We start from the raw sequence: 26787 nt of genomic DNA on the forward strand, positions 1-26787 counted from the left end.
GGTTCGATCCCTGGGTCAAGAAGATTCCCTGGAGGAGGGCATGGCAACTCACTCCAGTATTCTCACCTGAAGAATCCCACAGACAGAGGAGCCTGGCCAGCTATGGCCCACAGGGTCACAGAGAGTCAGACACGACTGAAGTGACTGAGCATGTATAACAAGAAGAGATACCAGGGACGGAGCTTGCTCTCTATCCACCATGTAAAGACACAGCAAGAAGGTGACCATTTGCAAACCAGGAAGACAGCTCTCACCAGAACCCATCATGCCAGCACCCTGATCTCAGACTTCAGGCCTCCAGAACTGTGAAAAAATAAACTTATTATATTTAAGGCACCCAGGGTATGGTATTTTATTATGGCAGCCTGAGGAGACTAAGACAGCTATGGAAAGAACTTTATACCTGTGTGATATTATTCCAGAGTGGGTATAGAATGGTGGATGAAGTCCTCAACTGGGAGGTGAGGGGGTTCTGACATGTGGCCCAGATCCTGCCAGGACTCAGCCGCCTGTCTTTGGGCTCTTCCCATATAACACATAGGTGGTATAGGGGCCATTCCAGGAGGCACCATTCACACAGACTAGGAGCTGTCCTGCTCCAAGCCTTCAACCATTTGTTTCTTCATCTATAGAAAGGGGAAGAGAAATGGGACATATGATATCTAACAACAATTCACTTATTCTTCCAACAACCGTTTGTTGAGAATTGATTATGTCTCAGGCACAGAGCCAGGTACTTGGAGATAGTGTAGGATCATGGTCTTGCCCTCCAAAAGTTTACATTCTACTTGAAGAGACAGACAGAAAGTCCATTATAGCTTCATGTGAACAGGGTCTCTGTGCCAGTCAGCTCAGGCTGCCATAACAAAATACCATGGACTGAGGGGCTTAAACAACAGAAATCTATTTTCTCACTCTGGAGACTGGAAGTCTAAGATCAAGCTGCCGGCAGGGCTCTCCTGAGGCTGTCTTCCTGGCCTACAGACAGCCACCTAAATGTCCTGACATGGGCTTTTCTCTGTGTAGGCACATCCCTCTTTGTATAAGGATACTAGTCACATGAGCTTGAGGCCCACTCATACAACCTCACCTAACCTTAACCACCTCTTTAAAGGCTCTGTATACAAATGCAGCCACATTCTGAGCTACACCGGGGGTTAGGACTCCAACCCCTGGGGGGACTAGGTACCGGGATGGGAGGTGGCACAGTTAAGTCCGTAATAGCCTCTATGACAGGGAGATTCAGAGCAGGGACCTCCACCCCAGGCTGGACCCACGAGGCCTCTTGAGGAAGAGAGCTAAGCTGCTGAGGAGTGAAGGTCGAGGCCGGAGGTGAGCTACCACGTTCGTGAATACAACTGTGTGAAACCCTAACCTTGTAAATTTTCCTCTTTGGTGGACTCTGATTTATTTTGAAACCTGTTTGGCCTTTGGTAGGCGTGACATACCAAAAGGAACCCCAAAACATTGTTCCAAAGGCCAGTGTGCCTTGGGCAAGCTACCTTTTCTTTTTGCCTTGGTTTCCTTATTGGTAAAACCAGGCTGTTGGCATCTATTATTTCTCAGGCCCTAATGTGCCATGATTATAGTGAAATCCTTAGACACTAAAATACTGTGCTGACATTTCAGAAGTTTGTGGAAAAGGAGCTGTGGATTCTGTAGCCAAATATTATATTTACTTTGGGAGCATTATTACTGAGATTTCTTCTAACTCTCTTTTTTTTAAAGGCAAAACAATAGATTGATGAAGGGGAGTCAGGTGACAGGTGTCAAGTCAGGCACTCACACCAAAGTTGCATGACTTTAAAAAAAAATTATATATTTATTTGTTTGTTTTTGGCTATGCTGGGTCTTCTTTGCTGCACAGGCTTTTCTCTAGTTGCAGCAATTGGGGGGTTACTCTCCAGTTGTGGTGCACAGGCTTCTCAGTACAGTAGCTTCTCTTGTTGCTGAGCATGGGCTGGAGGATACTGGGCTCAGTAGTTGTGACTCATGGGCTCTGGAGCACAGACGCAGTAGCTGTGGCACACAGGCTTAGTTGTTCCGCAGCATGTGAGATCTTTCTGAATTAGGGACAGAACCCATCTCTCCTACATTGGCAGGCAGATTCTTTACCGCTGAGCCACCAGTGAAACCCTGCATGACTTTTAGCTACTCCAGGGTGACTTGTTCCTTAGGCCAAGGTGACAACTCTTTTTTGGTGTGTGGGGGGAAAGGGTTACAAAAGCAATAGATGCTCATTGTTGGGGGACAACAAGGAAATCAAATATTTCACAAAGGTTGAACATGAAAAAGGACTAGTAAGTTCCTTCTTTCTACCATTAATTACCTCCAGGGTAACCACTGTTACCCCTGTGCTTTCCAGACCTTTTCTATTCACACCCAGATATAGGTACATACATGTTTTCCTTTCTTTCTCTTTTTTTTTTTTTTTTTACAAAAGTGGGTTTACACTACATAGAGATCTGTAATTTTCTTTCTACTCAATATGTCATAGACACTTTCTGTACCCATAAAAAAAGATTACCTTCCTCTTTCTAAAGCTGAGATAGTGTGCCATAGCATGTGTCATCATTTTGACTATTTTCCAAGTTGTCTCCCAATTTTTCTGTTATGAATGATCCTGCAATGAACATCCAACATTTGCTTGCAATGTTGCAGTGAACATACAACATTTGTTTGTAGTTGTAGCCTTGGTTGAGTTAGGATGGATTCCTAGAAGTAGAATCACTGGATCTCAAGTTCATTTCTACAAGGTATTTAATTTTACAGAGGAGATTTCAGGCAAGTCCAATAAGACTTTAAAAATGTATATATATGTATGGAGAGCATTTCATTTAGAGTCTTTTGGCCCAAAGCAAGAAATAGTTTCTTAAAAACCAGCCAATTACTAGAGGAGTGTATACCTCCTTTTTTTTTTTCTTTGTTAGTGTACTCTGATTGGCTGGGAAACCAGCCTCCCCTCGCTCCCTGCTTCCTGCCTGTCGCTTTGCTGTGTGATCTGTGTGGGGAACTCCTCCGACTGCAGGCCCTTGGGCACCCCTCTGGGCTTTGGGCCCTGGTGGCTGCAGCGCCTCCAGCTAGCACTCTGGGTTCAGAATGAGCTATCGTTCAGACTGGCATTTTTTTTCTCAAGGGCTTGAAATTGAGACTGGGATTGCAGCAGTTTTCGCTCTCCTTAAGATTTCCTTTTGCAGACTCCCTACTGTGCAAGCCAGATATTCTACTAAAATCATATCTTAATGGTTATGCTGGGTGCTTAAAATCTCAAGGTACTATAAATTATTCAATAGTTCTTCTATACATAAGGAAAACTGCCCAGCACAAATTCTCTGCAACTTTTCATGCAACACCTCTTTTTTTTTTTCTTTCCCACACTGGATCATGGTGTGTCATTTACCTGCTCCAGATTCCACTAAAGGTGGGGTTGGTTACCCTCACACCCCATTCCCAGCACACAAAGGGTTAAACTGAAGCCCTTGAGCCCACCTTCACAAACAAAAGTCAGTTTTGCAAGTTACTCAGCGAGATGTCTTTCAGTAGGTTCTATTTAATAAAGTTAATACAAGCTTCTCTGCTCCTCCTCTTTTTCCCTCTTACTTCATTTGTGAGTATTCACGGAATCTGGATCTGCCAGCTACTTCTGTTTGAAGTTGAAGGCTTGGCAAAATTATACATCCAGCAGGCAAGTAGTAAAGTGGAAATGTCTACAAGTAACAGTGAAATCTGTTGCATTGTTTTAAGACTTAACTACTGAGGGATACAAAGTCCTATAAATACTGTTGAGGCAGCTATAAGTACATTTTATGATGATCAAAAACTTTAGAACAACAGCTAAAGGATATGTGAAACCTGATGTCTATCTGCCACTCTTTATTATATACATTGATTGATATTAAAGATATCCCACTCTTCATTAAATGCTGGATAATTTAGAGTTTTTACATTTAGTGTTTTATGTGAGTCCTTTGTATGGCCAAATTTACTCCCTGCTGCCTTTTACTCAGGTAAAATTGGAAATGAATTCATTAGATCAATTGTAGCAGCTCTAATTTGAAATCTTGAAAAATGCATTTCTAATGAAGAAATTTCCAATCAAGCAGACCTCTAAATCTAAGGTTTTTATTTTTTTCAGGTCTTTATACATATTCTTATGAATCATTAGCAGTCACTCCTGCTGACTTCTTAAGATTACCTCAGGCAAGAATTGTGCTTTTTAAAACTTCATTCCTCTCCTCATGTTCTTGTTTAGTCTCCAAATCATGTCTGACTTTTATTTGACTCCATGGACTATAGCCCACCAGGCTCCTCTGTCCATGGGATTTCCCAGGCAAGAATACCAGAGTGGGTTGCCATTTCCTTCTCCAGGGGATAATCCCGACTCAGGGATCGAACCCGCATTTCCTGTATCTCCTGCAATGGCAGGAGGATTCTTTACTACTGAGCCACCAGGGAAGCCCTTCTCCCCATCTTACTCCATGTTTATTCATATTTTTTCATAAGGCATTACATTTATCCAATAGCACTTTCAAAAATATTGTTTTTCAAAGACTCTAAGGTACAACTGGAACATGACAACTCCAATGCATGTTTTTACCTTTTTAAAAAAATCTTTTGTCCTGCTTTTTCTCCTTATTAAAAAAAAAAAAAATTCATATAAACATACAAAACCATTTGAAGGTAGGTCGTTTTCCTTTCCCACATTGCAGTAACTTCCATTTTTGCTAACAACTCATTTGGAATAGCTTACTTTAAGTAGCAATGTTCATCCAGTTCTGCAAATTAAGATACATAATTTACAATAATACTCAAGGTCACTTTGTAGTTTCCTGAGAGATTGTTTTGAAAAGTCAGTTTGTATCAGTTAAGCACGCTGCTTGTTTTAGATGCTATAGAATTATTGTTATTTCACAAAACTTCTGGTTCTGAACAATGTGAACAGGGAAATGTTCATTTTTAATTATTTTATTTCCACTGATGTATTATTTAATTTTTCCTCCAATACCTGTTAATGATTGGCTATAGATATATCCTATAACACATTTCATCTAGTCCCCTTTGTAAAAACGTAAGAAGGTCATTTTACATTTTTAAAGCACTAAGTAAAGTGGTTTAAAAATGCAAAGTGAGCTTAAATGCTTCTCTTAATTCTTCCTAACTCTTCCACTGGGAAACCCTAGAAAACTGAATTAATGAAATGCAACTTATACTTTTTAAATTCAAACTGTCACATTAAATTGAAGGTGAAACTAAAACTGCTATATGTTAACTAAGTCAAGCGATGTACTATATCAGACATGTTATTTAATGTGCGAATGTTAAAAGTCAAGTTCCCGGCAGAAATAGAAGTGCCTCCATTCTGTCTTCAGGGAATGTATAAATTAACCATTCTGCCCCAAGCGGTCCTCCTCCCTTTCTCCCTCCGCCCTATTTTAAATGTAGATAGGGCGACTCAAGTCTTTTGAATTTGAAGGGCTGCTATCTCGGCCCCATTCTTTTCATCATCCTCTTTTGAATGACACTGAGCACGTATGGATTCTTTTATAAAATACCCCCCGGACGCAGGGCTAGGTTCTCCCTGCTGCTTGCTAATTTTGCATAGCAATTAGTACTGACTTTTCAAAATCAGTTCGAGAATGTTCCATGTAGAAACTCAAAGGTCTTAGATAACCACTTGCCTATAGATTTCAAACCCAAAGGGGAAGAACTTGCATAATTGCTAAATTCCCGGTTGGAGCGGTCTGGAAGAGGATACGTAATGCAAAACTATACGTTAATTCAAACCCTCCCCGCGCCCGGGCAGCAAGGAGCCAGCATATGCCTTCTTTTTAAAATCTATTCTACCAATTCACTGACCGCGCAGGGCCGGGCCACATGGTCCCCCCTTGCAGCCAGTCAGCTGTGAGCAGCAGATGGGATCATTTGCATTTTTCTTTTTATACTTTCTTCGACCCGCAAATTAAAGGATTTTTTAAATTTTACATTCTCATTGTTTGCCTTAAATATAAACGTGGCTTAACTGTTGGGTTGGGCTTCCCTGACCCTCACACACCACACCCCTTGAAGTCATTGAGACTGGAGAAAATACCCGAGGGGTAGGTTTCGTTATTTATCAACTTGGAATCTCCAGTCCGGGAGTCAGGAGTAGAAAGAATGAGCCTTTATTGAGTTGGTGACTCGTGTTTTTCTATTTTAAGCGCTCGGCGCAGCTATCCCGTGGGTTTGTCTGTGGCATGTGGGTCTGTGAGCCCGCGCACTTATGAATCTCAGACTCCGCAGCCTCAAACCTCAAAACTTCGGGTTACAAGTAGAAGGCAGATGGGGGAGTGGCCAGAGCCAGTGTTTCCCAGCGCCGGGGTCAGTCTCCCGCGGCCCGCCAGACTCCATGCAGGCTCCGCGGGGGCCACTAGGGTCCCCGCGTCCCGAAGTCTTTGTGCCCATCGGACGGGGGAACTCTCGCCCGGGGGGTACAGGGCCACGGCCGAGATCCCAAAAAATGCGGGAAAGGCGCGGGCGCGGAGGGAGGCGCCCCGCACAGTCGCCGATCCGCGGAGGGGGAAAAAAAAAGTAGAAAAAGAGGCTTTTCAGGTTAAACTCCTCGGGTCTGAGAAACCACGTTTTAGAGAAATGAGTCGCGGGGGGAGAACACACGATGTGCAGGGTACATTGTTAGCCAGCGCTGGCCCGGCGCACCGTGGGTGCGCGGCCGCCGCCCCCCGCCCCGGGCAGCGGGCGCGGGCCCACGTGGAGCGGCGCGGCACCGGATGAGCGCGCTGGGCCGCCCGGGTCCCCGGAGTGCGCGCCCCAGCTCCCTGCCGCGGCCGTTCACGCCCGAGCGCCGCCGCCGGTCCCGCGTGTGCCCCGCTGAGGGGGAGGGGCGGGCTGGGGGTGGGGGCGGAGGGGTTGTGGTTCCACTGCAGCGGGGGCTCCTGTGTCCTTGTGCGGAAATGACACACGGAGTCCCGTCACGTCACGCGAGAGCGCAGCGCACGGACACACACAAAGAGAGGGGAAAATACACGGCGCCCGCCCGCTGCCCCCAGCAACTCCCCGGGCCGCCCCGGCCTGGCCCTCCGCGCGCGGCCCCCACTCCCCAGCCCCGCGCTCCCCCTACCCCCCACGTGGCGCCCCAACTCGGCGCGGGCCCGCTCTGCAAAGTACAGAACTCGTGTCCCAGGTAAGTGCGGGGCGGTTCAAGCCGGCCGCGCGGTGGCGGCGGCTCCGGAGCAGACGGACGGGCTAGTGGCTGCAACATCCATGCCGGGGTGGGGGGCGGGAGCAAGGGAGGGGACGCGTAGGGGGGCTGCCCGGAGAGCGCTCGGCGGGAGGGGCGCCCACCCCCGCGCAGGGCCGAGTCGCCGGAGCGGGCGCCGGGCGCCCACGGGCTCGCCGCGCCCATTGTGCCGCGCGCCCCTTTGTGCCCGCTCGGAACGCGGCGGCTCCATGGCGTTCCGGGGAGCACGCGCGCCGCGCGGGGGCGGGGGGGAACGCGCAGTGGAACAGTCCGCGCCGCCACCGCCCCACTCGCGCCGCGCGCCGGCCCCGCACCCCCGCCGGGCGCCGCGATGGAGCGGCCGGGGCCGCCGGAAGGCTCTGCGAAGCCAGCGGCGGACTCGGTGTCCGCGCTCCGCCGGGCTGCGGCTGGGAACGGGCTCGGCGTGCAGAAGAGGGGTGTCAGAGCAGGAGTAGGGGGCGGGGACAGGAGGAAGATACGGAGCAGGGAGCGGGAGGCCCGAGAAGCCGCCGCTCGGAGGGACGCTGCCTCCGGAGTCAGCAAATGGAGCGAGGCAGGCCCGCGGCGGCGACGGCCGGCGGCCGGCAGCGGACAGGGACGGGCCCCGCCGCCAGGGGGCGCAGCGCTCCCTCCCGGGCCGTCCACGGCGCGGTTCGCGGTTCCCGCTGCCCGGGAGCTGGAGGCGGGCCCGGCGCCTTGGGCGTGCGCCCGGCTGGCGCGAGGCCTTCCCGGCCGGCCGCGGAACCGGAGCCCTGGCGCCCGCCGCCCCTCGTGACCGCCCCCTCCCTCTTTCTTGTAAACGTGATTCCCACGCAGACTTTGTGCACGCTGCGCCCGTGAGTTGTGCTGCAGTGCTCGTCAGGGCCTTGCGTGCCGAAACGTTTTTTTCCCAAGGTTTTTTGCAGAGGTAAAGGAATTTGAGTGCTCAGGTGGCCTGTCTGGAAGAATTTTACACTCAAATGCCAACTGGGAGAGGATGTGCGGAAGAGGGCTGTGCGCTTCAGCGTCGGAAACGTTCAAGTTCACCTTCTTAACGTAACTTTTGTAACTTATTAACTGTTCCCCGTGCCACGGGGCAACACGTGGAATGCCCTGAAGCTGAGGCTGTGGGAAACTGAGGCAAGGAAGTGAATTCTCGGGCTGAGGCTGGCTCCTGTTGTCCCAGAAGGATTGACACTGTGGAGGGGTTTTTTTTGTTGTTGTTATGCACACTCCCAGTCCCACCCCCTTTGGTTTTTCTTTCCTCCCCCACCCTCCTTTTAAACCATCCATCCTTAGTTTCCAGTTTCATGTCCCTTACCTCAGTACTGAGGTTGCGTGAGATTTTATATCTTAACAGTTTTACATCCCCAGCCACTAACCCAGGATCTGATAACTTAGTAGGTGCTCAGTAAAGTTTTGCTAAATGAATACGGAGAACCTCTTGGATTCCAGGAGAAAGAGGACCAGTGTATCCTGTTCCTATTAGTGGGCTGGCTGGCATGCTCATGGCCCTTGAAATAAATTTATGGAAAAACCAGAGCCTTTAAAATATCCATCACATAACAACTCCACAACTGAACGTAGATATTGCCATAGAGGCCATCTCCTTGTTGAAGGGATTTAACAAAGTTTTGTGTCCTTCCCATCTCCCATCACGCACAAAGCATTAGTAACCTCCAAAAGCAAGACCATTTAGGACCTAGTAGACAAGCTGGTCAGCATCCCAGTAGTCTGTTAAAGGTACCACTTAGACACATTTACTTTACCCACTTGCGAACTTCTGAGTTTTTAAGCATCCCTTAAGTGAGCAAAAGAAGAGGAGAATGTCTAATAATTAGGAAGAAAAGAACTGGAATCTACCCTAACAGTGGTTTGATTAGGTGAAATTTTAAATCTCCTGCAGAATGTCCCACCAGCCACTTGTCTGGAAAGCCCTGAAGCAACAAGAAATAGCATGCTTTTATGAATTGTATTGATTCCACGGTGAAAAAATAGAGGGATGTGGCTTGTAAATACCTCAAATTTTATAATGTAGAGACACATGAAGGCTGCTAGTCAACCAGCAAAAAAAATTCAGTGTATGGGAGGTTGGAGTGTGATGTGTTTGTTTTTCCTGGCACTTAATTTTGATGACAAATTATGGTTCCTCCCCTGTTATTCATTGTGCCTATTATTGGCTAAAGCAAGTTTGGGGGAATTATTTGTAGAATCAGCTTTTGGGATGGTGGAACTTTTCTGTATCCTCTTGATGGTGGCTACAGGGATATGTATATCTGTGCTACCTTTCATAGAACTGTATGCCCTCCCCCCCTCAACCAGAGAGTAAATTTTGCTGTATGGTAATTAAAAAAAATAAAATTTAAAGTCACACACAGACACACACACATGAAATACGTGCTTTGTGAGTATTACCTTGCTGTTCTTTCCTCAGCAGATTGAACAGTGACTCTTCCCCTTCTGATGTTCCAGTATCTCTTGCAGGATTATCATTTCAGTCCAGGCTCTTGTGGTGGTTTCTGGAATGAGCTGCCACACATGGCATGCACATGCCTAGCTAAGGGCTCTCCACCCTGGCATCAGGCCTTCAATGTGTCAAACAGGAGTGGTGCAGTTTCACTTGGACTGGTGTTAATGCCTGGTCTATTAGTCACTGAAAGATCAGACATTTTACAAACTTGTTTTTCTCTTTTTTAACTAATTATTTACTTTTTGGCTGCACCTTACAAGATCTTAGTTCCCTGACCAGGGACCAAACCTGCACCCCCTGCACTGGAAGTACAGAGTCTGAACCTCTGGATGCCAGGGAAGTCCCGCACAGCTGCTTTACAGCTCAATTTTCTCAGCAGCTCACCTGGTAACATACTCTTCCTCCATTTTTTTTTGTTTGTTTGTTTTTTCATTTACTCAACTTATATATTTTTTGATTAATTTATTTTAATTGGAGGATAATTACTTTACAGTATTATAGTGGTTTTTGCCATACATTGACATGGATCAGCCACGGGTGTGCATGTGTCCCCCATCCTGAACCTCCTACCCACCTCCCTCGCCATCCCATCCCTCAGGGTGGTGCCAGTGTACCGGCCCTGAGTGCCCTGTCTCATGCATGGAACCTGGACTGGCGATCTGTTTCACATATGATAATACACATGTTTCAGTGCTATTCTCTCAAATCATCCCACTCTCGCCTTCTCCCACAGAGTCCAAAAGTTTCTTCTTTATATCTGTGTCTCTTTTTCTGTCTCGCATATAAAGTCATCGTTACCATCTTTCTAAATACCATATATATGTGTTAATATACTGTATTGGTGTTTTTCTTTCTGACTCACTTCACTCTGTATAATAGGCTCCAGTTTTATCCACCTCATTAGAACTGATTTCAAATGCATTCTTTTTAATAGCCGAGTAATATTCCATTTTGTATATGTACCACAGCTTTCTTATCCATTCGTCGGCCAATGGACATCTAGGTTGCTTCCATGTCCTAGCTGTTGTAAACAGTGCTGCAGTGAACATTGGGGTAAACGTGTCTCTTTCAATTCTGGTTTCCTCGGTTTGTATGCTCAGCAGTGGGATTGCTGGGTCGTATGGCAGTTATATTTCCCTCTTCCTCCATTTTTAATTCTACCTGAAACACATGTACAGCCATCTCTCAATATTTGTGTGGAATTGGATACAGGGCCCCTTTCAGATTCCAAATCTCCAGATGCTCAAAGTCTGTTACAGCAAGTCCTCCATATCCTCGGATTAGGAACCCACAGATTGGAAGGCTGGCTGTTCTTAAAATCAGCCCTTACAAGGTTTTTGTTCTCTACTAACCACCATCTCTCCTCTCCTCTCTTCTCCTCTCCTCTCCTCTGATTTTCAGTTATCAATGGCCAGTGAAACACCATTGCATTGGTATCTGTAAAGGCACTGATTGCTCAGTTCTTTTCTTGTTTGCAAGGGGTTGAGCATGGAGCTGGTAAACTGAAGGAGGGAGGCTGGGAATGTGGGGGTTTAGTACTTAGCTCATGTGGTCACAAGACGGCACATTTGTAAAAGTGGGAAGTATGGAGGAAACTCTGCTTATATCTCTAGGAAAGTTAGTCACCATTGTCTAATCCATCACGTGGGTGGCTGCTGGGATATGCTGGCCTTCCTTTTCTCCTTGACCCCAGTTTCTGGACGCCAAGGTTAAAGTTAAAAGCAGAGTCTGACACCTCCTACCACTGATGTTGAAGGAGGTAGCCAGTCCTTTGTGAGGCCAGGGAGGGCTTAATAAGCAGAAGCCCTTAGCTGAGAAAGACGTCACATTTAGTCACATTCAGCAAATGCAGTGTCTGAAGGGTGAGACGCTGCATCGCAGGCTGTGAGGTCGTCCTTCACTGCACCGAAGGATGAGGCTGTGCTCCGACAGAGTAAGGAGGGAAGCGACAATTAGAGCTTTAGAAAAACTCGAGGGGGAAATTGCCTTGGTTTTCTGAAGACTGGTATTTTTCGAACTGCATTTGCAGATGTGTCTAAAAATAAAGACAAATTACAAACATGTCCTGCAAGTCCCATGGGCAGGATGCCACTGCCTAAAGGGCCGGGTTCTGAGAGCACCGAGGCTCCCAGCCATCCCTGCAGACCCAGAGACAGCCCAGCAAGGGTGGGTGGCATGGGAACATTCTTCCTGTCCTTAGGGAGAGCATTTTGATTTCTTCCTTTCCAGTGTAATGTTTCTTTTTTCTTTTATTTGAAAGAAACATTACCAAACTTTTTCAAAGTTTTAAACCATTTTATTTTAATTTTTAAAAATATTTAAAATATTCACTATTAAAATGTGCTTAACGCATCTTTAAGAAAAAAAAAAAGAGACTTTATATTAAGTAACATTTACTGAGTGCTGTGTGCCAGGCACTTTCTCCTCTGTAGTTTTCAGAGTCTAGGAGGTAAGGTAGTGGTGTGCAGCTCCTTTTACAGAAGAAAGCACCAAGGCTTGGCTGGGTAAGCCTCTTGCCCAGCGGTAGAAGCTAAACGTAGGTGAAGCCAGGGTTAGATAGAACCCAGGTCGTCTGCCCCTGAAGTTTAGTAGGGAGTTCCATTTTCTTCCACATCAGCTGTACTGATCAGCTGTACTTGGTAATCCAAAGGCCCATTTGGCCTGTTGACTTGCTTCTGCATCTGAGCCCAGCCTACAGATGTGTGCTCAGTAAGGAAGGGAGAAAGCCAAGCAGGGATGGTTGAGCCCCCTTTAGTCCCAGCTCTTGCTGGAAAGCCAGCATGAGTCCACCCCACCTCTTTCCCTCGGCTTACTCTCTGGAGCACTCCAACGGAGGCACAGCCTGCTGCTTCCCACTTCTCTGCCTGTGAAGTAAGAGGATTTTTGCCAGGATTGCACAGGTGAATGTGTAAAACTTAGCCCTTGGAGCCAGTGCTACATGAATGTTAGCTGATGTCTTCCTTTTAAAAAAAAAAAAATTTAATTGGAGGATAATTGCTTTACAATATTGTGTTAGTTTCTGCCATTCATCAGCATAAATCAGACATAGGTGTACATATGTCCCCTTCATCTTGAACCTCCACCACATCCCACCCCTGTCGTTTTCTGTGTTTTAATTTTTAAACATCAGTGTGACCTGCAATGGGGAGGTTTCACAAAGTCAGATCATGTGGCTTTCCGTGAACAGCAGGTGCTGTGCTTAGTCTCCGTCGTGTCCAACTCTTTCTGACCCCATTGACTGTAGCCTGCCAGGCTCCTCTGTCCATGGACTTCTCCAGGCAAGAATACTAGGGTGGGTTGCCATGCTTTCCTCCAAGGGATCTTCCTGATCCAGGGATCAACTCAGGTCTCCCACAATGTAGGCAGATTCTTTACCCTCTGAGCCACCGGGAAGCCCGAAGTATAAACCGTTTAAATCCTAGCGTGTATTTTGTTGATAACACCGTTGAAATGGTCTGGGCCTGTTCTCCCTTTGTATGTGGCGGGGCTGCACAGCCACTGTCCCCAAAGTCTCAGGCTCTTATCACTCCTGTTCTGGGTCTCAGATTCTCAAGGAGGCCCTGGGGGAGTGCGGATTTGCCTCACTTTGCTTCCGGAAACAGGAATGGAGGTCAGGAGGACTTGCTCCAGGGTAGCCTGAGGGTACACAGCTGGGCCAGGTCTTGGGGACAAACCTCGTTGTGAGGCGAGTCCTAAGTCCTGTGGACATTTCCGAGGCGGTGGAGCAGAGTTCTGAGTCAGCTGGCCGGGATTTGCACGTCGAGGTTTCAGGAAGCCCAAGTACTTCCCATTTCTGGGCCTGGCGCTTGTCCTGTGTGACTCGGGCAGCCACAAGTCTCCGGCGCCTCTGATTAGCCTGGGCTAGAGTCTCTCAACTGAGGCATTTTGGGTGACTCCCAGCCCCTGGGGGCGGCCCTAGAGGACATTTTCCTTGTGGGGTGCTTAGGGAAGAACCCAAGAGCCCAGTGATCCAGTGCAGGCAGAGGGCTTTGCCAAGGGACCTCCAAGCCAGGTGCCCCCTGCTTGCTCTGCTGCGGTCTCGCATCCAATTCCTAACAAAGACACCCCACCACCCCACCTCTCTGGCAGATTCTCGCGTGACTCCTTGTTACACACTTGGAGCCGGTGACCTCGGCACACTCCTTCCTTTTTCTGTGGCCCAGCCACTCCTCAGCTCCCAGACCTCCCCTCCCCTCTCTGCTTTGCATCCTGCTGCTTCACCCTGGAGCCACGGCCCCTGGAGCAGGTCCCTGACTTGCCCAGTTTAGTCTGGTTTTGAGAAGTCAGAGAAGGAGGGCTCCAAGTGTGGGTAAGAAGTCTCCCAAGGTACTCGGGCACAGACCTGAGAGAACCCCGAAGGGGCCAGCCGTCATCCAGAAAGCAGGAACCCAGCAAGCCTGGCTGGAGAATTGCTAAGGTGCTTCCCTGGACAACCACAGACTCTCTAAATGCCCTGACTTCAGCGCTCAGCTCAGGTCCCTGATCCGGAGTACTTGGTCCAGGCTTGGGGTTTTTTTTTCCCCATCCCATGAATGGATTTGGCTTATTTCGAAAAACACTCCCACATATCATGCAATGAACTGATGAAGCCTATAATATACCCACAAGGAAACGATATTTCCTTACTGTTCAAAGCTGATCTTTTCACCTTCTTGTTCACACCTGAGCTTTTGAGATGAGACTTTTTTCTGATCTTCCGCATACTCCGTACTGAGGAATTTTTTACACTTTCAGAGTCAGTAATTCAGGGACAGTTACAAAATGAAAGGTCTGCACTAGTTTGTCAGTTATTGTATTGTTTCTTAGAGCATCAGTAATTTCAGTGCTTGAATGGATTTGATTTTATGTTCTTAGCTTGTTGCTGTTATGGGTATAACTTAAGAATATGACATGGCTAGGCAGTGAAGATTGCAAAACTTCTTATTTTTTATTTAAAAAAATGTCTCAGTTTCAAAGAATTGCATGCTCATTGTAGAATGTTTGGAAAGTAGAGGAAACTGAAGAAGAGAATTTTCCATAATCATCCTAATTGGAGGTAATTAACATTTTGGAATGTTTTCTTCTGTCTGCTTTATGGCATTTTTTGATTATAGAGACATCCCCACTGAACTTTGAAGTATGTTGTTATTGACTATGTGGCGCTGTGATGAACGATTGATTTTGAATCTTTACACTTAATTTAATGCTCAGTTCTTCCTGTCAGTAGAGGTTTAGAAGTCATGTTGGGAAAAATGTCTAGCAGTTGACTTTCTAGCTTTGTATATTGGAAATAACAGTAGTGATCAAAGGTGGTCTCAATCCAGGTCATATTGAGTTTGTTGTTCCTTCCATTTTTTCTGCAGCTTTTTGTGAATTTATGAGTAATTAGATGCCCTGGAGAAGGAAATGGCAACCCACTCCAGTATTCTTGCCTGGAAAATCCCATGGATAGGGGAGCCTGGCAGGGCTACCGGTCAGTCCATGGGGTCACAAGAGTTGGGCACGACTGAGTGACTAAACCACCCCCAGTAATGACTGCAGTTACAGGGGGCTTCCTCTGCCCCAGGATCTCCTCAGCCTGACGCTAGAGTTCCTGCCTGTGCTTAACCTGAGATCAGCTCAAGTTAAAGACCCCCAGCCCGGGTTCTTTGCTCTTCTGACCTTTGCTTGTTTCCTATCATAATTGTCAAGTGTGTGGGGCTCTCTGTGACAGAAAGATTGGCTGTAGGTCTTTAGGAGCTGAAAGTGATGAAGAAGATCAAGATATACCCATTTAAACATTGGCAGCATTATTTCCAAAGCAAATACTTTCTTCAAGCATGTACTTTAATGTTATTTCTTCCCCCAAAGTGGGGGAAGAAATCTTGAAAGTATATATCAATTTAAAATTATTTGTATCCATGTCACAAAATTGTAAGCACCAGTGGTCTTCTACACAGCTGTGGCATGCGGCCTGTGTTTATTAGATGGGACTTATGGTTGTTATAGAAACTTCAATGTAATATCTTCTAACCTTGAGGTTCTGACTGCTCTTTCCTTCCTGTTCCTGTTATCATCTGGTGTTTACCCATCATCCCCTCCCAACAGAAGTTCCCAGAGCTCCATCTTCATCCCCCAGGCCCTCCCATCTCTACCCTGTGTTGGCTTCAATCCCTGTAAATAAGCTGTACGGCCGGTCGATCCCCTCTGCACAGAGGACAGTCACCCCACCAGCAGCCATCACTCAGTGGGAGTGTAACCGCTAAAGCACAGGGCTCCTGGGAGCGACTCCCGACGCAGGATTTTGAGCATGCTACTAACTAACCTCTCTGAGCCTTGGGTATCACACCTATTAAACAAGATGATTTCTTTTTTAAAAATAATTTTATTTATTTTTGGCTGTATTGGCTCTTCACTGCTGCATGGGCTTTTCTCTTGTTGTGGAGTACAGGCTTTGGGGTGAGCGGACTTGGCAGTTGCAGTTCCTGGGCTCTGGAGCACAGGCTCAGTAGTTGCGACCCACAGGCTCAGTTGCTCCACAGCATGTGGGGTCTTCCCAGACCAGTGATCAAACCCGTGTCTCCTGCATTCTTTACCACTGAGCCACCCAAGATGATTTCTGTGGCCCCATTTGCCTCTGAAACTCTACCTCAGTTTCCTCACTTGTAAAATGAGCCTAAGAAGGGTGTCTGCCCCCTAAGCTTGTTAGCTTATGTCCACTTAGTAGAGCTCTTAGCACAGCCTCTTCCATGGTGTAGGCAGCTGTCTTTTGCATTGAGTCTTTGTGGAGTGGCAGAGCACTGGGCAGTGTGGTGAGGAGGTGGAAGGGAATGGCACAGCAGGGCTTCCGCCTTCCAGGGGTGCCCAGGTGAGCTGGGGAGCCCCTCAGCTCACCCACCAGAAGCCCATTAACAGGCCCCCGTACTGGTTTTCAGCCCTTCTCTGTCTTCTCCCAAAGAAACGACTCTCTCCAAATCCTCGCATCAAAATCTGCTTCTAGGGGAATTTAAACTAAAATAAAAAGTGATATAGAGATTTTCATGATACATTAAGCCAAAGAAGCAAGGAACAAGGATATTAAACCTTTTAGTCTCAAGATCCCTTTTACCTTTAAAAATTATTTAGGACCCCCAAAGAACTTTTGTTTATATGAGTTCCTGTCAATATTTACGTGGTAGAAACTAAAAAAAAAAGTTTAAATATTTATTTACCAATTCACTGAAAAATAACCAAAATAAATCCATTACCTGAAAAGTGAAAAGTGAAAGTGTTAGTTACTTAGTCGTATCCCACTCTTTGCCACCCTGTGGACTACAGCCCACCAGGCTCCTCTGTCCATGGAATTCTCCAGGCAAGAATACTGGAATGGATTGCCATTCCTTTCTCCAGGGCATCATGAATTAATGTCGACACTATATTTTTATGGAAAAAAAATTATTTTTCCAAAGAAAATAAGTGAAAAAGTGGTATTGTTTACATCTTTTGCAAATCTCTTTAGTATCAGACTTAATCGAAGACTGCAGAGGTTTTATATCTGCCTCTGTATTCAATCTTTTGCATAATAAAGTATCATGTAGCACACCTGTGAAATGAAGGAGGCAACAGCACCCCAGTGTAATGAAAATAGTTTTGATTTCATGGACCTTGTGAAAGGGCCTTGGATGTGCTGATAAACAGACTCTCCAAAAAGGAAAAAAAAAAAAAAAGCGCAGAACCCAAGGTTTGTACAAATGTCTGTTTCCGTGGTGTAAGTTCCCACCACCAACAATTGCAAGTTACCAGCTTGACTCCACTAGTGCTGGAGTCGGGGAGAGAAACGCAGTCCGTGCAGGCAACTCACGTCCCATTTTGAGACCCTCTGGTACAGAGTGTCTATGGAGAAACTCAGGAAAACCAATGAGATGCCTCCAAGAGACTAATAACCTGGTGACTGGAGAACAGGGAGGTTTTTTAACCAATGTCCTTTTATACCTTTTGAATTTTCGGATGCATGTGTATCTAGTCAAAAGAAAAGAAGACTTTAAGTATCTTCCCTTTATAAAGTGCACTCTCTCAGTTATCTATAATTGGCAAGTCTTTTCTGCTTTTCCACTTGTTTGTGGGATCTCTTAGAACTGGCTCTTTGGAAACACCAGTGACTGGTTCCCACTGCTCCGCTCGCCCCTTGTCTTGCTCCGCCCTCACTTCCAGCTCCCAGCCAGGATAGGCAGGAGGCAGATTCAGCCATTTTTCCAGCATGAGGCCCAGAGGTAGGCCTCCCAGGGCTACTGCATTTATGTAGCCAATTTAAGCAACTTATCCTTTGTAATTTGGTATTTGAGTGTCTCAAGCATCCTGTTGTTTCTTAAACATTTGGGGTTACACTATCCTCTCACTCTATGAAGAAAGATAAAGACTATTGGATATTCTAACAAAATTGTATATACTCTATGTATACTCTATGTATACTATGTAAAACTTAAAGGTTTTAAAGTATTTAAAACCTTACTTTACCAGTGATGGTCACCTCACCTGAGGCTTTCTAGGCTATTTGGTTAAACAAAAAACTAGCATTTTCACTAATTGGAGTAACTACTGGAATTGGGCTTCCCTGGTGGCTCAGACAGTAAAGTGTGCCTGCAATGCGGAAGACCTGGGTTCAATCCCTGGGTCAGGAGGATCCCCTGGAGAAGGAAATGGCAAACCACTCCAGTACTCTTGCCTGGAAAATTCCATGGATGGAAGAGCCTGGTGGGCTACAGTCCATGGGGTTGCAAAGAGTTGGACATGACTCAGCGACTTGACTTCACTGGAGATTAGTCCTGTTTGAGAGTTACCCTCCCAGAGGTCATCCGTGTCTTAGGGCCTATGCGTTTTAACTAGAGGCAGCAGCAAGTGACACACGCCCCTTTCGCTAGATTCAGTGTTCCCCTGGGCTTGGTCAGGAACATGAAACAGGCACCTTTAGGGGAGAAGCTGATTTTCAGGGACACGGGGATGCATGGTTAGACTGTCTCACATTTTGAGATTCGTGGTGAAGGCATAAGAAGATTTTGAGAAGGAGAGAATGGTAAAACAAATGCTCCAAAGACTTGCAGGCAAAGGAGATGGTAATCCTAGCAGCCTGGTGGGGGACGCTGCAGAAGTTGGCAGCTCTCACAGAACCTATAGTTGTGTAATCGAAAGGAATTTCTGCGGCATGCTTGGCATGCGGGTGTTTAGTGTCCGCCCAGGATGCATAGCCTTGTGACCTTCATCTGGAAGGTGACCAGGAAGTGGAGGGATGGGATGGTGTTGACGCGCTGTCTGTACGTCAGCTTGGAATACCCGGAAGCGACCCACACGTCCCATCCTTCTTGTCAGTACTTCCAAATTATGGAGTCTGTATAAGCACAGAGCAGCCTTGTCTTCCTGGTAGTGACATGCAGGTGAAAGGAGATTTCCAGATGCTAGTGGTCAGAGACATCCAAGGCTGGAAACTGCCCTCGGTGTTCATCAGAAGACTCTTAACAGAAGAATGCAAATTCTATTATTCCCTCTCATGGTGGCTGACTGGAGATATACACAGATTTGGTTTGAATCCTAATTCTACCACCTATTAGCTGCGTGACACTGATCAAGTACCTCCTTCCCCTTGCAGTAGTCAAATTCTTTATTCCTGTAATCAGAATGACATAAAAATAATTTTTCAGCTTCATTGAAGTATGCATGACAAATAAAAATGGTAAATATTGAAGGTATATGCCCTTGGTATTTTTTATTGGTAAAATTGGGATTGAAATCGCTCAGGGTGAGATGGAGGCCACATGAAATGGCCGGGCAGCACCAGGCCCCAAGTTTGCAGGCCAGGGATGTGAATGGGGACCCTCACCTCACTCCCCAGCACATGAGCCAGAGGCACTTAGTTTTCCAGGCCTTGCAGATGGGACATTGCCCAGCTTCTCAATGAGCATGGCTTCTTCACTGTCTAGGAGAGAAGGGGCCCACCACACTGCATTCTGGGTGATTTCTGTGCTAATCTAGCATCTGTCACTGGTCTATAAATGAACACGGAAATGTTTTCCAAAGCAGATGCACTCTGAGTGCCCAGGAAGCCGCCACCCCTGCCTCCCACCTCACCCGTGAGGCTGCGCAGCCCCCTCCGGCCCTCCTGCCACCCGCAGGCGGCTCAGGTGTGTACCCTTCCTTCATTGCCTTCTGCCTTGGGAAGCAGCAGAGCTCGGGATTCAGGTGCTGAGCTGGCGGCGTGGCACAGTGGCGCTCACCGAGTCTCACTCTCGTGGGGACCTCCACATTCGCTGCTCCTCTGAAGTGGAGTGTCAACTATCCAGACCATCTTTGCTTGGTGCCTGTGGTTCTCTGCCAGGTTTTCTCATCACCTCCTGTTTTCTTTTCCTCTAGGAGTCACTTGTCCTTTTCATGCTTTCTGCTTAGCCGGAGAGGCTTTGTGGATTTCCAGCCCGCACCACCCCCAAATAAGCCTTGTGCCACCTTCTCCCATCCCTGCCTCTCCTCTCCAGAATGTCATTGGTTTTGTGCACTGGGCCCTGTCCGGCTGCCCCGCACTCTCTCCTCCTCCGCCGTTCGGCTGTTTCTCACTTGAGGAGACCGGTTCTGTGGTGGTGCAGTAGGGTCTCCAGGGGCAGGTGGCAGCCCAGTCTTGGTCAAGGTTGGGCCGGAGAGGCTCATTCTCATCTCCTTGAGAAGCCCCTTACCAGTCAGGCCTGAGTTTCTACCCAGCGTTGGCCAACCTTGCTGTCTGAAAAGAGTTCTGATGCCCCGCCACCTACTTGGAGCTCTCCCCTCAGAGACACCCAGACTTGAGGTTTATTTCCCTGGAATACAGTGGAGATTGTCTTTGATAAAAATTCAGCTCTGGTAAAGTGGTTCTTGGCCCCTTGAAGTTGACTGACTCACTGTCTATATTCACTCAATCTCCCTGCATGTCTTTTTCAGATAGTAGATAGTTTAGTAAGTAGTAATTAATTTCAGTTTCAAATAAATCTTAAAATTTCTTATTCATTCCTTTGAAAATTAGTAACACAGAGATGAAGACACTTGTTCCTGTCATGAACTAATTGTGATGACTGAGAAGAGTGCCATGCATTGTGCATTGCTATTCTTAGTGACCTTTGAAGTTGTTAGCCTGTACACAGGTCATCCTCTGGTTGTCCCTCCACTGACCTGTCTAAAACGGGACCGCACACCATTCCACAGTTGCTTGTTGAATGGTTTACTGAACTTTGTAGATGGCATCCCCCTTCCTTATACAAATTTCGTGAAGTTAGGCCTGTTGCCCTCTGATCAGTTAACTGGAATGGGCACCCAGTACTTGCAGGCAGCTTCACCAGTGGTAAGAACCACAACTCCTCAACGTCATCAGTAAAGGCTGTCAACATTACTACCACATTTATACTTTATCCAATTTGTGGACATGCTGTTACGTTATTTGGGGAATCTCAAAGGCATAATGGTACTTTTAACCATGATGTCCATTCCATTTCGGCTGGGGCAGGGAAACCAGCCCCTGATTCTCCACCAGACCCTGCAGCCCATACGAAGGAGGTACTGCCAACCCCTCCAGTCTCATTCCCTCATCAATAAATAGAGTGGTTTGGACCAGACTGTATGGAGCTCAGGAGCTTTAAGAACCCATAGTGCCTCTCTCCTCTTGCTTCTGAAGAAAGGGCTAGACCAGCATCATCCAGTAACAGTAGTGAAAGCCACATGTGCAATTTTAAACTTGCTAGTGGCACTCACATAGTGCTATAATGTATGGCACTATTCTCAGTGCCATTTTTAAAAAGGTGAAATTAATTTTAATACTTAGACCAATAAATCTGAAATATTATCATCTTAACATGTAATCAGTATAAAAATTATTAACAAGATATTTTACATTCTTTTTGCCCTGCTGAGTCTTTGAAATCCAGCATGTATCTTACACCACATCTCCATTTGGACTGGCCACATTTCGAGTCCTCTGGAGCCACGCATGACTAGTGGCCACCCTCATGGACAGCACAGGTCTTTTTGGACCACCTGGAATCTTAGGACCTCAGCTCAGGTTCACAGGCTCCACAGCCTGCTGTGGACCTTTGTCAGCCTTTTCACATTGTGGTTAGATGTTTAAGGCAGGGACTGACAGATCATCCAAGCTGAGGTCTTTTGTAAGCCTTGAGTTTCTCAGATCCTTTCATTCCATAAGTGGCTCTCAGTTGATGTTTTAAGATGCATTCTGCCCACATAAAGTCTTGGAGAACTCCCAGCAGGTGCACAGGAGGCTTGGCTGCTTCTCAGCATTTGCAAACAAGAGGATGCAGTTTTCCTTGATGTTGCAGAGTCATATCAACTTAACCTTCTGTTACCCAGAGCCAGGGTTGGGAGGGTAAGGGGATTTCTTATGGGTGGGTGAAATTTTAAAAAATAAACAATAAGTCAAGACTTTGCCTTTGTCTTTTCTTTTAGTGGAACAGAAGATGAACGCAACTGAATTCAGTGAAGATGTAGAAGAAGGTAAAGAAAAAAAAAGCCTCTTTTTAAAAAGTAGTTTAACTTAATACTCTTTTCAAGATATATTCACGTGGTTCAAAACTACTGGATTGGCCAAAAAGTTCCTTTGGTTTTTAAAGTAACACTAAAAGACACATTTTTCATTTTCGCCAGGAACTTTATTGAACAATATAGTCACTGCTGTGTTTCACTACCTTTTGCCATTTTTCAGGCAACTTCATAATTCTGTCATCCTAAAACTTTTTATCTTTCTGAGCAAAGAACTATTCCAGGTGCCTTTTACAGGCTTCTAGGGAATTGAAGTTTTTTCCATTAAGAGAATTTTGTAAAGACCAAAATAAATGGACATTTGAAGGTGCCATGTCTGGTGAAACAGAGGATGAATCAGAACTTCCCAGACAAGCTGTAACAGTTTTTGCCTGGTCATCAAAAGAAACATGAGGTCTTGTGTTATCCTGATGGAAAATCATGCATTTTCAGTTGACTAGTTCCAGACACTTTTTGTCAAGTACTGCTTTCAGTTGGTTTAATTGGGAGCGGTACTTGTTGGAATTGATTGCTTTTCCAGAAGGAGCTTGTAGTAGAGGACTCCCTTCTAATCTCACCATATACACAACATCACCTTCTTTGGATGAAGACGTTTTTGGTGTGGTTGGTGGTGGTTAATTTTGTTTGCTCCATGATCACTTCTGTTCCACATTGTTGTACAATATCCACATTTCATCACCCATCACAACTGGTTTTAAAAACGGACCATTTTTGTTATATTTAAGTAGAGAATTGCATCTGGAAATGCTGTCAAGGTTTTTTTTCACTTAACTTATATGGAACCCAAACATCAAAGCAATTTAATATAACCAAGCTGGAGAAAATGATTTTTAGTGCTTGATTGAGGTATTGGGAATATATTGGCTATCTCCTGAGTGGTATAATGTTGATTGTGCTCAATTAATGTCTTGATTTTGTCACTGCCAACTTCAGCTGGTCTGTATGACCGTCTCTGGACTTCTGAAAGTGAAACTTCACAGTCCACTTTTCATGCATTTGATCAGTGACAGCACCTTCTCCATACACTGCTCAAATCTTTTGTGTGTTTCAGTTGCATTTTTACCTCTCTTGAAGTAATAAAACAATATACTGAAAATATTGCTTTTTCTTCTTTTCATCTTCAATATTAAAATGGCTGCACAAAAATTCACCAATTTTGATTTTTTTTTAAATGCACACTGATATGATAGTTATCACAGTACAGTCTAACAAAATTGTTTCTGATGAAATTAAAGACAGTTAAGAGCTACTAGAGCTATCTTATGGAAAAACTTAACGAACCTTTTGGCCAACCCAGTATTAAAAGACACACAATGAAAAATCAAGGAAAAGTCTCCTCTCGTTACTGATTGCCATCCTTCTCCACTCACACTTACGGTATCTTATGTATCTTTCCAGGGTTACTTTTTTAAAAGCACCATTTAAAAGAGTAGTGTGTTTTTCTCCTTCCATCTCTTCTCCCTTCTCCAAGAAAAGACTTTAAAAGCTGCTTTAAACTGAATGTTCTTGGAATATAATATCAGTGTATAGCATGACTAGTGTGGTGAAATATAAATTGGCTGGTTGGAAAGCCAGTTTCATTGATTATTACTCTTGACACTGTTGTTTGAGAATATCAAAAGGTGGCTGCATACAGCCTGGTGCTTGGGGACCCTGCTAAACCAGGCTCTGCCCAGTGGCCTCCCCACTGAGCCCCACTTCTTCTCTGCCACAGTTCTAAAAAACAACACTGTGAAAGTGGAGACAGAGGCCGAAGATGCTGCTCTGGACTGCTCAGTGAATTCCAGGTCCGCTGAGAAGCACCCTCTGGATGGCGTCTTCACTGCTGTCCAGGACTCCAGCAAGAGAAAGCCCCTGGGTGGCGAGGGCCCACTGGACTCAGTCCCGAGCGTGAAGAGGCGGCGGCTTATTCCCGAGGTGAGGGCTTACTGGGAAAGCAGGAACTTGTTGACAGCAAGGACTGTTAATGAAAGCCTACCACATTTCACATAGCCTGCACCTTACTGGAGCAAGTGAGGCTCAGCAGGGCTTTTCCTAAATCAGGTCCATCTTTTGTATTTATTCGGGGAGCTTGTTCAGTGAATCTTCTTGTAAAGAGGACAATTATTTTATAATATGCCCGTTACCCCTAACCTACCTATTTTATAAATTTGCTTTATTTCCTAATCACCTGCTGGTTATAGTGAACTTGGCTGAATTCTGAGAGAAAATGAAACTGGTCATGGTGGTCCCCTCGAGCAGCCTGCAGTTCCCACGGGAGACAAGACAGGTTCACAAAACAGTGAAGACTGAGGAGAGAGGGGAGTTTGGGAGATGAGAATGCCTGGTCAGCAGAGCCTCCCTGCAGATAGCCAGATCACACCTTAAACTCTTAGCAGAACATTTTCCCAAGCTCTCCAGCCCCCTCCCCTCCCCCTCCCCAACACACTTTTTGGGGGACCCAGGTAGGCATTTCAACTTCTTCATGTCTGTCCAACAGAGCCCAAGTTTCAGAGCTCACTGTCATTAGCCCATACATGGGGTGTCCGCCTGGGACTCCCTGGGTTGCTCTTGGTTTGTTTTAATTCTCCTCTGTTAGATGCTACAGCAGATTGGGAGGTGATAGGTTTTAGAGATTTAGTGAGCCTTTGAAAAGTAAAAACTATCCTTTTTCTTAATTAGCAAAGTCATAAGATTTAAGATTTTCACTGGATTTCAATATGCATGTTTATATTACATTATAATGAGGACTGCTCTGCATTCCACATCATGGAACACTGAGGTTTACATTCATTTATTTATTTTATTTTGGCTGTGCTGGGTTTTCTCTAGCTGCAGCAAGCAGAGGCTACTCTGTAGTTGAGTGTGGACTTTTCAGGTTGAGGAGCACAGGCTCAATAGTTGTGATACATGGGCCTAATTGCTCCTTGGCATCTTCCCAGACCAGAGATTGAACCTGTGTCTCCTGCATTGGCAGGCGGATTCTTTACCACTGAGTCACCAGGGAAGCCCCACATACCTTTTCTTGTTTCATTTAATCCATATAACAGTGATGAGAGAATTAGTATCTCCTCCACATAAGTTTAAGTCAAGTGCCAGAACGCCAGTGGGGCAGGCTTGTTGCTGGTGTGAGGTGTCAGGAGTGACTTAGAACACTCAGCACCCTGCTTCATATCGAGGAGGTGAGCCCCACCTTCTCTGATCCAGCCCATAGGAATGGTCATTTCCAGAATGATCGGAGCCTGGAGTCAGATAAGGGGGAGTTCACCATGGAGCCTTTGGCTGGTACTATGAGCTCCCAAACTCAGGTCCCTCTATGGTGATGGGAGTGACACAGCTCCCTCATTGGTTCCTTGTGTGGAGCATCAAGACAAGCCCAGCAGAGAGCCTGCCCCATGTCAGCTTTCAGAAGGGTTTATTTATTGCTCCCTAACCCCCATCTCCAACTACCACCCATTATGGTCAGCTGCCTCCCTCCACATTTATCAGGAGGAAGATGACATGCAATTGCCAAGAGAGGCCTTCTGATGCCTTCCCAAACACCCCAGGCCTGAACGCCCTTGATTCTGAGCACCTTCCATCTTCTCCCTCGACCCCAAGGAAGGGGGTGAGGGCGAGGGGAGGAATTGATTGGCAGCCCTGATGCTAAAGGTCCATCACTTCAAACCCCTATCAGTGCTGAAGGCCTGTTCATGAGTGACATTTAGTACAATGCTTAGAAGAAAAATAAAACCTCCCTCCAAAAATTTAACAAAAGGCTGTATAAAGACATATTTGGCGCTTCCGCTGGGAAAGGCACCATAGCCAAATACAGCAGATGTGGGAGGTGAGTAGCCAGCATTTTTATTGCTAATCATCTTTTTGTTCACAGAAGTGGGAGTGATATTCAAGAGCCCTGTGCCAGGTAGAAGTTAGCTTTGTTCTCCTGGGGTTCCTTGTATCTTTGTTTTTAATCCTAAAGTGTGTCTGTGGTTTGTTTTTCAACTGGAGAGTGGAAATGCCATCTCGTTGAATCAGTGCAAATGTACTGAAGACCTCCTAAGTGTCATTCACTGTGATCCCAGCTGGAGGTTCGTCGTCGTTTCCACAGCAGCCCTAGCGGATAGGCACTGTGACCCTTCCCAGTTGAGTGAACCTCCAAGAGGCTAGTGCTCCCACGCCTGCTTGATTTGGAACTGCACTTAAACACGGATGACCCTGAGGATTGTGGGGTGTTTGTAAGATGCTGTGAGGAGCTCCTGCTCTGATATTTGGCCATCCCTATGGTCTTTCTCTTCACCCCTCATTATAGTTGCTTTATCCCCCCAGATTCTCATTTTTGGGGGCATGTTAGCACATTCTTCATCCTTGCCATACACTGTCAGCAGTGTAAGGATGACCCAAAGGATAAAAGCCATGAGGGCAGAGACTGGCTTGTTCCCTATGTCCCCAGGGCCTTGTAATATTTGTTTACTGGCTCTGTGTGGTAGACAGCTTATCCATTCCTTGTCACTAGCTATACCTGGTTATTTAAGGATGATGATGATGAAGATAAACATTCTATTAAAAGTGAAGAGCGTCACCCTTGCCTCACTTTGAGTGGTGCTGCCAGCCCCCTAGGAGCCCTTTTGCATGGTCCGCCCTTGAT

The 26787-nt window shown here is 46.1% G+C and overlaps 1 protein-coding gene across 2 annotated transcripts in view; it reads left to right on the forward strand.

Moving 5' to 3' along the window:
* Positions 1 to 6909: 6909 nt before the first annotated feature.
* BEND3 (BEN domain containing 3) overlaps positions 6910 to 26787 on the forward strand; it is a 32985-nt gene continuing 13107 nt past the window's right edge. Inside the window, exons 1-4 of one of the 2 annotated variants that reach the window (XM_070796010.1) lie at positions 6910 to 7177; positions 19689 to 19792; positions 22089 to 22136; positions 23896 to 24098. In XM_070796010.1, coding sequence (XP_070652111.1) covers positions 6948 to 7177; positions 19689 to 19792; positions 22089 to 22136; positions 23896 to 24098 — 585 coding nt within the window. In that variant the 5' untranslated portion in view covers positions 6910 to 6947. The remainder of the gene's footprint in view (positions 7178 to 19688; positions 19793 to 22088; positions 22137 to 23895; positions 24099 to 26787) is intronic. The other variant, XM_070796011.1, reaches the window with a different exon arrangement.

Source organism: Bos indicus, chromosome 9, assembly GCF_029378745.1.
Source record: "Bos indicus isolate NIAB-ARS_2022 breed Sahiwal x Tharparkar chromosome 9, NIAB-ARS_B.indTharparkar_mat_pri_1.0, whole genome shotgun sequence".
Taxonomy (NCBI): domain Eukaryota; kingdom Metazoa; phylum Chordata; class Mammalia; order Artiodactyla; family Bovidae; genus Bos; species Bos indicus.